Source organism: Lampris incognitus, chromosome 11, assembly GCF_029633865.1.
Source record: "Lampris incognitus isolate fLamInc1 chromosome 11, fLamInc1.hap2, whole genome shotgun sequence".
NCBI classification, from domain to species: Eukaryota; Metazoa; Chordata; class Actinopteri; order Lampriformes; family Lampridae; genus Lampris; species Lampris incognitus.
Genome location: NC_079221.1, coordinates 10,811,022 through 10,823,023, shown reverse-complemented (window position 1 = coordinate 10,823,023; position 12,002 = coordinate 10,811,022). Strand labels below are relative to the sequence as shown.

Here is a 12,002-nt window from a genome sequence, read left to right as displayed (position 1 = left end):
GTCACCGACAGAACCCGCCGGGGACAGTCACAACACCGCGGTAAAACAAGTGGCTTATTACGCCACGTCGGCAAACACTTCAAAAATAACTTATCAGCGTAATGTCCGAATTTATTACGAGGCGTCAAACGTGAAATATTTTCGCTTTAAATCGGTGAGCGGTGTGCTGTAGCTCCGTGAATGCGGCTTACCGGTACGGCTCAACAAGTTAGCAAATGGTACATTAGCCTCCCCGACGTACCCAGTGGCTAGCGCCGTTGTAGCAGTGCGTCTCACAATCTGATCTTGGCGGCGTCTCGCGTTCGCGATTCTGATTGGAGAGAGTCGACGTGACGTACCCAAACAAACGCGACATGACCACGCCCCCCTCTCTGTCTGATTGGTTACCCGCTGGCAAACGTCCGTGGCAAAGTCTGCCATTGGGTAGTAACAGTAGCGCTTTTCGCTTCCGGTGGACTTAAACGAACAAGCCTCAGATATTTTCGCAGGAAAGTTTCGGAGATGCGCGTTTTTCAATTTTGTGTCAAAACCATCGAGGAACAGAGTTGAATAAGAAAATCTCACAACGGTACTATTTTATTTCATTTTTAATTTAATTTAATTTCACTTTATTTTTGAGAGTTAAAAAAAAAGAGGTTTACCCACCAGATAACCATTGGTGGCGGTAATGCACCACTTCGCGTTTGGTGAAAGCCGTCAAAGCTGAGAGAACAAGGTATAATAATCGCGTGCCCGCTGATCACAAGCAAACTAATTAAGCATTCCCCCAGAAAGAAAAAAAAACAGTTTTTGGCTTGCGTTCAGTCTGTCATAGTTTTTATTGACTTGTTTGGGTCAGCATAGAAGAAAACAATATATCTTGTCAAACATCCTCACCAGTTGTCCATTTTCACCTTTTCAAGGAAAAGCACCGTTCCCCACACAGGATTTGCATTCGTTTCAGCATCCGTTGCGCGCGCACAGCAGGTTCTTGTGGCAGCTGTCGTATCGCCATTGTTTTCTTTCTGTCTCTGTATGTCTGTGGTTTGGACTTCAGTGCGTGCGTGTGCGTGTGCGTGTGCGTGTACACGTGTGTGTGTTTTCCGTGTTGACGCTACTTCGTACTGTGTTTCTGTTATGTCGTGATGTCTTGACTATACACTGAAGTTTTCAGTTGTAAACAAAAATGAATTTATCGCTTTAACATTTTTTATTAGTAGTTTATAGTTTTGGTTTTGTTTTTTTGTGTGTGTGTTTTGATTCTAACATCCTAAACAATTTTCTTTCCTTTTATTCACAAATACTTATCAAGGCATACACAGTGTACTGCTCACTGAGCAATTACATAACAAAGTACAACTCTGTCAACAGCAAGGGGGTCATGTTAATTTAAGGTGCCTTTGGAGGGTATTCAGATTATGGGCGAGTTTGTATGTCATTAATTTCAGAGACCTACCAAAGATCTCCAAAATCCCTTTTGAAGCTAATTAACAAGGAAGGGGATTTGATAAATGTATATGTATGAATTGAACTGTATATGTATATTTGCAGAGAAAGATTAAATGATTTTCCAGTAATTCTGCTGTTTTAGCCTTCATATATCCCAAGTTTTATGTTATCTAATGATATGGGTGGTAAATTTACTCCTTTGGATTTAATCCATTAATGGAAAAAGCTCAAGAAAGCTTCCCTAACTTCATATGAATAAAGTATTTGCTTGGTTGTTTCTACACCTTATTACTCATTCATATATCTATATCTATATTTATACAAGAGCTTGAAATTGCTTCTTTATGTTTGGAAGGTAGTGGGAAGATTCGAAATACTAAACCATAACGGCCCCGAACCACTTCCGCGCATGCGCACAATGAACGACGGTCGGGCTATCGACTTGGTCAAACAGCGGTGGTGTGAAAATGGTAGGTAACCCGAATAAACACAAACCAAATCGTTGTTTCTGGTGCTGGTGAGGCTTTAACAAAACGAGGGAGGTATTTTTTACACAAGGTAGAAACCCTGACAGGTGCTTTCGAAACCTTACATATGAATTTGACTTGAGTACACACACACACACGCACACACACAGACACACACACATATATATATATAGCAGACCAGAAAAGGAAGGTCAGTAGCTGATATTTTGAGAGCAGAGCTAGCTTAGCTGCACCTCCCTTTATGGAAGACCACTAACTTTGACTGTCAGCAGCGGAAAACGCTATAAAATCGTAATGTTAGAGGGAGAAAATCAGGGCAAATTGCTCAACAGCACTTGCGTTTTTGCCAAATTTCTGCTTGTTATTATGCCATTATGTAGCTGGTATCGATCATGCTAATTTAACCTTTTTTATTACATTTACATTTACTCAGACGCCTTAATACAAAGAGACGTACAAGAATCAGTAATTAGCAGATCAATTCGAGTGTTACCTACTGGCGTCACTGAGCACTACATAGTAATCAAATCATAGAAATACTTTATAAAGTAGTTGTAGTAGTACATTTTCTAAATAATAATCAAATTTTAGTCTTACTATATGAAGTAGTCGTAGTAGCATTACATTTGCTAGATAACAATAATGCCAGAGTAGTAATATATGAAGTACTAGTACATTCACTAAATAGTAATGTTCTTAGTTGTACCATATGAATTAATAGTAGTACATTTGCTCAAAAGTAATCATCGCTTGCATGCCATGTAGAGTGCGTTTAGTGTCAGTGCACCATAGGATCACCATAGTACTGTGAATAGGAGAATCACAGTGCTGCATAATTTACATTGCCTCATATCAGTATAACATACATATCATCATAAGAGCATAAATTATCAAGCATGGGGATTTGTTCAATGTTCTATTCAGTTCTAACCTAGGAAAAAATGTTTGTTTTTTTCAAAACTGGTGAGTTGCTGCCATCAGTGTCTAGTGTCTATTAATGTTGGTGGCAAGGAGGGTTGACTTAGCCCCTCCCCCTTGTATTTATGAAATGATATTTTGAAAAGTAGGATCCCCATTCAAACATTGGTAGTCGGTGTTGAAACAATTTCTTCACTCTGGCACAGAGCTTGTGTTACACTCCAGACATGTTGCACGTTAAACCCCTGTTGATGTCATTCCCATACTCAAGTTACATCTTGGGATATAGCACGTGCTTTTGAGAATACTCACTGTTCACCCCCAGCATAGCTTGATCCTTGCCTTGCTCTGAGATGGAACATCATGACCACAGCTTTATTTACTCGCTAATCTTTTTAAAATATGATTGAGCGCTTCGCCGTGTCTCGGTCCTCACTGACCTCGCTGCTGTTGTCTGAATGCCTGTAGAAGTGTGTGTCTCGATGTTCATATTTGTTTGCATCTCAGTTTGCGTATGTGTCTTGCTCTCCATACTCCCTGGCTTGTGTTTGCCGGTGCCTGATAGCCCATATCCTGTATTTGTGCAGCATAAGTTGAAGTCTTCACAGCGGGACAAGGTGCGGCAATTCATGTCCTTCACTCAGGCTGGGGAGAAGACAGCCGTGTACTGCCTGACACAGAATGACTGGAAACTAGAGGTGGCTACAGACAACTACTTCCAAAATCCAGAGCTCTACTGTAAGGAATCCATGAAAACTTCTGTAGACCGGAAAAGGTTGGAGCAGCTCTACAATCGCTACAAAGGCAAGTGCAATAATTAGCAATCTGTGTGACTGAATGGAACTAATTATATGGCTAATACTGTATAAAAATATGCTGTGCCCTTTAGGTTTGATAGAAAGAACATGTTTGAGAAAAAATAACTAAGGTATCTCATACCCACGCTTAGGTTTGTATCTTTCATATGGGCAGTGACATACAGTGATATATGCGGGTTGTTTTGATAGATCCCCAGGATGAGAATAAGATTGGAATTGATGGGATCCAGCAGTTTTGTGATGACCTTTCGCTGGACCCAGCCAGCATCTCTGTCTTGGTTGTGGCATGGAAGTTTCGCGCAGCCACCCAATGCGAGTTCAGCAAAAAGGAGTTTTTGGATGGCATGACAGAACTGGGGTGAGTGATGGCGTCACAAACCTGTGATTATTCATTGGGACATAAACACTGGACACGAAATGTCTTAAGTGTAGTGTTTGTTTCTTAGTGGGTCCCCTTGGAGGGGAGAATTTCTATATATAGACACACTCAAGCATGGCTCAAGTATATTATGTCTTCAAAAGTCATGGCTTGGTGAAGGAGACATAGTGTTTTGACTTTTCAGCCACTTGTCAGAGTTAACGTCAACCATTTTGTAGCTCAGCAAGGCTAACAATGTCTGTGGAAAGGCATAAACTTATGATTTGGGGTGTTTATGTGTATGCAAATGGAGGTATATGTGTTGGCCTGTGACTCGAACTGTTTTTCTACAGGTGTGATAGCCCTGAGAAACTGAAGGCTCTTTTGCCAAGACTAGAACAGGAGCTCAAAGATAGTGGCAAGTTCAAGGACTTCTATCAGTTCACCTTTAACTTTGCTAAAAATCCTGGGCAGAAGGGTCTCGGTAAGCAGGATGAAATAAATGGCTTGATAATTGTCAATCAAAAACAGCTCAGACAGAATAGTTTATGTGAAATGAGATACAAAACTGTCAATCTTAGCCATGTCTTTTCATCTGTCTTTAGATTTAGAGATGGCTGTAGCCTATTGGAACTTGGTTCTCACAGGACGCTTTAAGTTCCTGGATCTCTGGAATAGATTTCTATTGGTAAGTCAAGGAAGGGAACAACTCGGGCTTTGGAAAACATAGATTTCTTTGTTAGACAGTTTCTTTTTGAATACTCACAAATTTGTTTGCAAAACTGCTTATTGTTGTCTACGACAGGAACACCATAAACGATCAATTCCAAAAGACACGTGGAATCTGCTGTTGGACTTTGGTAACATGATTGCAGATGACATGTCGAATTATGATGAGGAAGGTGAGTTTGACAGCTTGACAGACTCACAGAATTTCTTTTGGTCTTACATCAGTCTGTTTCCATTTGAATTTGGTAATGAAACCAATATGACTCAAATGACACCTTGCCCCCCGCTGTTCCTCTCCTCTCAGGTGCATGGCCCGTCCTCATAGATGATTTTGTGGAATTTGCTCGACCGATTGTGACAGGATCCAAGCGCAAAACACTCTAAATCAAATTGCCAGCCTGGACAACCAGAACTTTGCTTCCTTCACAGAGACTTTGTAGTTTTTTTAAAGACTTGTACAAAAAGGAAAAAAAATCATAGGCTTCAGAGAGAGAGAGAAAAAAAACAGAAGCACTTATTATCAGGAAACCACCTATTAGGAAGATGAGCAAAAACACTGAAAACAACTGGGTGGACTTCTCCTGTCCTCACACGACTGAGGCATCATGAGGACATTGCCAGATTTTCCTCTGTTGTTCCTGTTGGAATTTCAGCATCCCAGGCAAACCCTCTCCTCAGCTTCAGGAGGAGCCCCAATCTGTCTGGCATTGCTGCTGCCTCTCGAATGGAGATGGACAGAACTCTTAGGGGAGTGCACTGGCTTTGAACTAAGGGACTAAACAGGAGGCATGCGTGTGTGTTTAAGGTTTTGTTCTTGTTCGTCTGCTTTGTGGTGTTATACAAAGCTCTGAAAGATGGTGGGAAGATCCTGTCTTTACTCTGACTTTGGGGCAGAGTGCTCACTACACCAGCGCCAACAGAACTGCTGCAGTTGTCACTGTATATACTGTATCTATTAAGACAGTTTACAAAGAGACCTATATGAAGAATAATATAAATGCTACCTTTATAAATGCAAAATATGACTTTTTTTGTGTACACTTAAGTGTTGAACTCTCATGGGATGCCCTAATGTCATTTGAATGATTCGCTGTAGATGTAGCCGTCAGAGGGATCTATCAAGTCGTGAAATTGTTGAGCTACTCGTATTGAAAGCATGTTAACCACATTTATGTTCACCTCTGTCAGGCTCAGCAAATAAATTTGCCATTTTAGTAAAGACAGTGCTTCGGTTTACATATTTGTTCATGATTTGCAGGATTCTAATCTTCTCATTTGCTAGCCTGTCAATGTGAGCTCATGAATTGTTAACAATGTACAAATGTCCGGTGTTTGTCAGACAAAACAAGTATTTGAAAACATTTTGGTGTCCCGGTGTCAGAAATACCTGAGACCTCTAAATTTGACCATCCAAATGTGTCGGTAGTGAAGCATGGTTTGTTGTTAAACCTTAAGAATGTTTGGCCTCCTAGCCACAGAATTCTGGAACGTTTCCCTTCTCTAAATTTGCAAGTGTTGAGGAAAGCTTTCATTTTCATTCCAATTTTCCCCTGGAAAAGCAAAAACAATCAAACCTTAACCGTCTATGAGAAATGTGGTATTGATGCTCCAGCTGTTGCAGTTGCGTGGTACATATCAATCAATCAATCAATCAAGTTGAATTTTATATAGCGCTTTTATAGCTGCAACAGCCACTCAAAGCTGTGTTATGTTCTGCAGCACGTAAAAGTCCAGGTTCAAGCAGCCAGGACCCTTCAGGGTATCAAAATGAAATGAAATGTTATGCCTATGGATGGAGTACACAGCTATCAAATTATTTGTTCAACTTTTAAGCATTTAAAACCACCTGTTGAGTATTCCTGCAGACAGTGCAAATGGGAATATGTTATTAATCCATCATGTAAGCAGCCTTTACATTTTGTTAAATCAAAATAGGCCGGAATAAAGCATGATTTTTCTCGTAATCAGACATGTATTAAGCCTTATTCTTATTGATGAGACAGATAACAGACATTGTGTAAGTTACATCTCATTCATATTTACACACGTTTATGTCCACATCAACTCAAAACATGTTGACATGTTTGATTTGTATTTGCTGCTCTGTTTTCAACTGTCTCGACTTCACATAACAGCAGTTGGACATTGTCAAGTGAGGCCTTGTGTGTTTAATCTTCTAAAGCTCACTTAAAAACTTTAAGATTAATTTCAGTGTTTACCATCATGACAGCTTAAACTGGCATCGGAGTTTCTGCCAAAAGCAACAGGCAGATATTAAACGTTTGACCATGTTTAATTTTAACATTTACTGTGCATTTCTTTTGCAAAACTGTTTTACTTCATACATTGCTGGGTACACACTTCTTTTTATTTGGGGGTCCCCTCCCCCTTTTTTTTCTCCTTTTCTCCCCAGTTGTACCCGGCCAATTACCCCACTCTTCCGAGCCGTCCCGGTCGCTGCTGCACCCCCTCTGCCAGTCCAAAGAAGGCTGCAGACCACCACATGCCTCCTCCGATACATGTGGAGTTGCCAGCCACTTCTTTTCACCTGACAGTGAGGAGCTTCGCCAGGGGGACGTAAGGCGTGGGAGGATCATGCTGCTCCCCCAGTTCCCCCTCCCCCCCAAACAGGCACTCCGCCCGGCCACAAGAGGCGCTAGTGCAATGACCAGGACACATACCCACCTCCGGCTTCCCACCCGCAGACACGGCCAACTGTGTCTGTAGGGACGCCTGACCAAGCCGGAGGTAACACAGGGATTCGAACCGGCAATCACCATGTTGGTAGGCAGAGTACCCGGGTACTCACTTTTATTCAGATGATTTTATGACATTTCCGCATGTAATTAGAGAACAGGTTAAAAGATGAATGAAAGGGGGCCATAGTGCTAAGCAGATGTAAGTTAATAGCATGTATCTATGTTTCTAGTTGACAAGAAGATGTGAAAGTTGAGTCGGTGTCTGGAAGTTACTGTATTATTTTTCCTGAGCCTACAAACATTGTAATAATGAATTCCCATACATGCAGTCACTCATTCCCATTCATATCTGGGTGACTAAAGGGTGGGTGACTAAAGGGTTAAAGGGGGTACTAAATGAGAAAACGGGGTTTTTTGCTTCCAAAAGCCTGCAGGACAGAAAAGAGCTAGCTCCTCAGTCAGAGCCAACCATCCCTAGGCTCGAACGTTGTGCTGCAGTCCTAGCAGTAGAAATGGCAGAGCTCATCCTTGATGAGATCGACCTCAAGATGGATGCAGTAAAGTTTTACTGTGATAGCACCGTAGTGCTCGGGTACATACATAATGAGGTAAAGTTCTTGTCTGAATGTACACAATAGGGTCCAGCGGATACATCAGTCAACCAAGCTAGATCAGTGGCTGTCTCCGCATCCCACCTTGCAAAAACAACATGGCTCAGCGGACCAGCTTTCCTTCATAGACCATATAAGGTCCTGCAAGAGAAACCTGAGTCCTTAGAACTCAGCAGTCCTGAACTTGATGTCGAAGTGCGGCCTGAGGTGTCATGCTTCCGCACACAAGTTCAAAGGAAAAACCTCACTACAGACCAGTTCAAGCGCTTCTCTACGTGGGACTCACTATTGAGAGCTGTTGCCTTCCTAATCCATATAGCTCGATCCTACAAGTCTACAGACAATGCCAAAGGATGTAGAGGGTGGCATCGGTGCAAACAACCCCGCACTCCTGACGAGCGTTCTCAAGCTATGGACATCATTATAAATGCAATCCAAAAAGAAGCTTTCCCAGTGGAATTTTCTGCCCTCGCTGATGGCAAAACCCTGCCCAAGAGCAACCCACTCTTCAAACTCAGTCCTGTGCTCCAAGAAGGCCTCATGAGAATTAGAGGCAGACTCAAACATGCACCACTGGAACATGCTGAGAAGAATCCCCTAGCTCTACCTAAACACAGCCACGTCTCTACTCTGCTAGTATGCCACCACCATACGCAGGTGCAACATCAATGCCGCCATTTCACTGAAGGGGAAATCAGATCTTCTGGTCTATGGATCATTGGATGCAAAAGGCTTATCAGCTCAGTTGTACACAAGGGTATCACCTGCCGGAAGCTCCATGGCAAGATGGAGGTGCAAACCATGGCAGACTTGCCACCTGAACGCCTCAGCACATCTCCCCCATTAACCTACGTGGGATTGGATGTATTTGGGCCTTGGAAAGGCGCACAAGAGGTGGACACGCAGAGAACAAGCGTTGGGCAATACTGTTTATCTGCATGAGCACTAGAGCAGTGCACATCAAGGTAATTGAGTCCATGGACACCTCCAGTTGCATCAACGCTCTGAGGCGGTTCTTTGCAATCCGTGGACCTGCAAAGCAACTGAGGTCAGATCACGGGACGAATTTTGTTGGCGCTAGCAACAAGCTCGGACTGACCAAGCAGCAACAAGGATCCAGTATCCAGAGATACCTGAGTGAGCAGGGCTGCTCCTGGGAGTTCAACCCCCCTCATTCTTCACACATGGGAGGCTCCTGGGAGCGGATGATTGGAGTAGCTCGTCGAATACTTGACTCCATGCTGCTACAACAACATATTCGCCTCTCCCATGAAGTCCTGTGCACACTCATGTCCTAAGTTTCTGCTATAATCAATACTAGACCCCTCGTTCCAGTCTCTTCTGATCCAGACGCCCCCTTCATCCTAACACCTGCAATGTTGCTTATACAAAAGGTCTGTGCTCCCCCTCCACCTGGAGATTTCTTAGACACGGACCTCCACCGAAGCCAATGGAGGCAGGTGCAAGCTCTTGCCAGCACGTTCTGGACCTGATGGAGACACGAGTATCTCCCGACACTGCAGAGTCGCCACAAGTGGGTCAAGGATCGCCGCGACCTACGGGAAGGTGATGTGGTGATGCTGAAGGACAGCCAAGCTGCAAGGAGCAAGTGGTCTATGTCACTGGTAACATCCACCTTTCCAAGCCAGGATGGAAAGGTGCGCAAGGTCGAAGTAAAGACCACAACTCAAGGAAGTCAGAAGAAATTCCTGAGACCTGTCTCAGAAGTCATTCTTCTTTTTCCTAGAGGACTGAAGGTTAAGTTAATGTGTAAATATTTAATAGTGGCATCACAGACGTCAGGCGGGGAGTGTTCTGCCCTCCTGACAGTTGGTTTAATGTGTTTGTTGCTTTAGCACCACCTTCTGGTTAAATGTGGTATTGCAGTAGTTTGAACAGGAAACAGGAAGTAAGACCGCATTTTCAGTTGCAAGGAAGATCTCAGCAGATCAACATGACGTTTCATCATCTGTTGTAATCCTTTGATTTGGCCCATCGTCAGCATTGCTTGTAAGTAATGATTTGTTGTTTGCAAGGTTACCTTTCAGTATTGAAGAACATTTGTTGTTGATGGGATATTTTTATATTTGTATTAGATTAATGCTGTATACCGGCTGATAGGTGCTCATACTATATGACATGTTTAGTACATCATGGCTCAGTAGCATATAGTCTAAACTGAATATATTCTGAGTACAGTTTGTGTAATTCTGGCTTCATATGTAGTGCTTTAGCAAACATCTGTCTATGCATTTACTATTTCTTTATAAATAACTCGATGTATATTTCTGTTGTTTCAGTTTTACTCCTTTGCTATACCAACATGCTCAACAAGAGCCTTCATTAAATCAGGAGCTAGAAAGCTAAGTCCTGACTCTCCTGTTGTTTATTGAGGGAGTTTGGCTGGCTGTCTAATTTTGGTTAGAAAACGCCATTAGGAGGACAGTACACCAGTACAGGGACAAGGTACAGCGTACCCTGACTGAGGGCAATGCTACGGCTGTATGGGCTGGTATAAAGACCATGGCAAATGCCCCCTTTAAGGGAGGGGAAAAAATGGACCCCTGTCCAAATGAGAGGGTGCACCTCTTCAGCCAACAAGCTGAATGAATCTTCCACCCACTTCGAGACAGGGGGCGGCGAAAACATTTCTGCTTGGCAAGAGGTTGACAATGCTAAGATGGAGAACACACACAACACACTCATCATCGATGAGGAGGTGATGCAGCAAGTGTTTGAGAGTACTAACACATGGAAGAGCCCAGGGCCCGATAACTTTGGTGGTAGGGTGTTGAAACACTGCTCAGCCCAACTGAGTGGGATTTTCTGCTGCCTCGTTCAACGCTCACTGATAACCGGGTAGCCCCATCCCTGTGGAAAACATCAATTGTGGTCCCCCTTCCCAAAGTCCCTCATCCATCCTCTCCTAATGACTACAGGTCCATTTCCCTGAAGTCACTGGTAGTTAAACCTCTTGAGAGGATTAGCAGAACTCATGTAAACAAGACCTGGACCCACTACAATTTGCTTATTGCTCTGCAAGAGGGACAGATGATGCCACTGTAACGCTTTTAAACTTTCTGTATATGCAACTGAAGGGTTGTAAAACACATGCACGAGTCCTCTTTGCATATTTGTCTTCTGCATTGAATACAATCCACCCACTAATCCTGGCTGACATACTGAAAGTGCAGTTTGGACTGGACTTAAATATCATCACATGGATTTTGGATTTCCTTATGGGCAGAACTCAAATGATAAGGGTAGGCAACACCATGGCAGAGGTACGTTTGACTTCTATTAGCATGCCACAGGGCAGTGAGCTGTCACCTTTACTATATATTTTATACACAGACTGTTGTCTCAGCAGATACCCTGAACAACAAATAATTTGCGGATCACACTGCCTTGGTCATCCTGCTCCTATTGCAGCAGGATGATGTCGAGCATGGTCCAGTTCTAAATGACTTCGTTGACTGATGTGAGGCTTCACATTTTAATCCGGGCACATCCAAGACCAAAGAACTGACTTTAGATTTTAGACATGATGCTCCACCACCCACTCTATCTAGGCTCAGAGGAGATCGAGGTGGTGACAGAGTATACGTATCTCAGTCTCATTATTGATCACAAACTGTCCTGGGACCAATATGCTGATGCCATTTTTAAGAAGGACCAACAGCACATTCACTTTATTAGAAAACTGAAAATGTTTAATATTGATAGCAAAATTCTTACTGTATTTTACAAATATTTTATGGAGAGTAGCCATTGTTATTGTATTGTATGCTAGAATGGACATTCAGAAATCTCTCACAAGAATACATTAGGAGACTGTGCGGACTGCTGGGAAAATCATGGGGGAGCAGCAGGCTGACCTGTACCACCTGTACCTGATCAGGCTGACTGAGGAGGCAGACAAGGTCTGCATGGCTAGATCTCATCCACTTTCA

The 12,002-nt window shown here is 42.9% G+C and overlaps 1 protein-coding gene across 3 annotated transcripts; it reads left to right on the top strand.

Moving 5' to 3' along the window:
- The first annotated feature begins 1,857 nt into the window (after positions 1-1,857).
- dcun1d2a (DCN1, defective in cullin neddylation 1, domain containing 2a) lies at positions 1,858-7,017 on the top strand. 3 transcript variants are annotated; one of them, XM_056289382.1, is made up of 7 exons: positions 1,858-1,898; positions 3,422-3,638; positions 3,842-4,010; positions 4,364-4,494; positions 4,616-4,698; positions 4,816-4,912; positions 5,044-7,017. In XM_056289382.1, the coding sequence occupies exons 1-7, from the start codon at positions 1,896-1,898 to the stop codon at positions 5,121-5,123; spliced, it is 780 nt and encodes a 259-aa protein (XP_056145357.1). In that variant the 5' UTR covers positions 1,858-1,895; the 3' UTR covers positions 5,124-7,017. The 3 variants fall into 3 exon arrangements, with proteins under 3 accessions (XP_056145357.1, XP_056145356.1, XP_056145355.1); XM_056289381.1 differs by lacking the exon at positions 1,858-1,898 and adding an exon at positions 3,164-3,304; XM_056289380.1 differs by lacking the exon at positions 1,858-1,898 and having other exon boundaries at positions 3,179-3,638.
- The last annotated feature ends 4,985 nt before the right edge of the window (positions 7,018-12,002 follow it).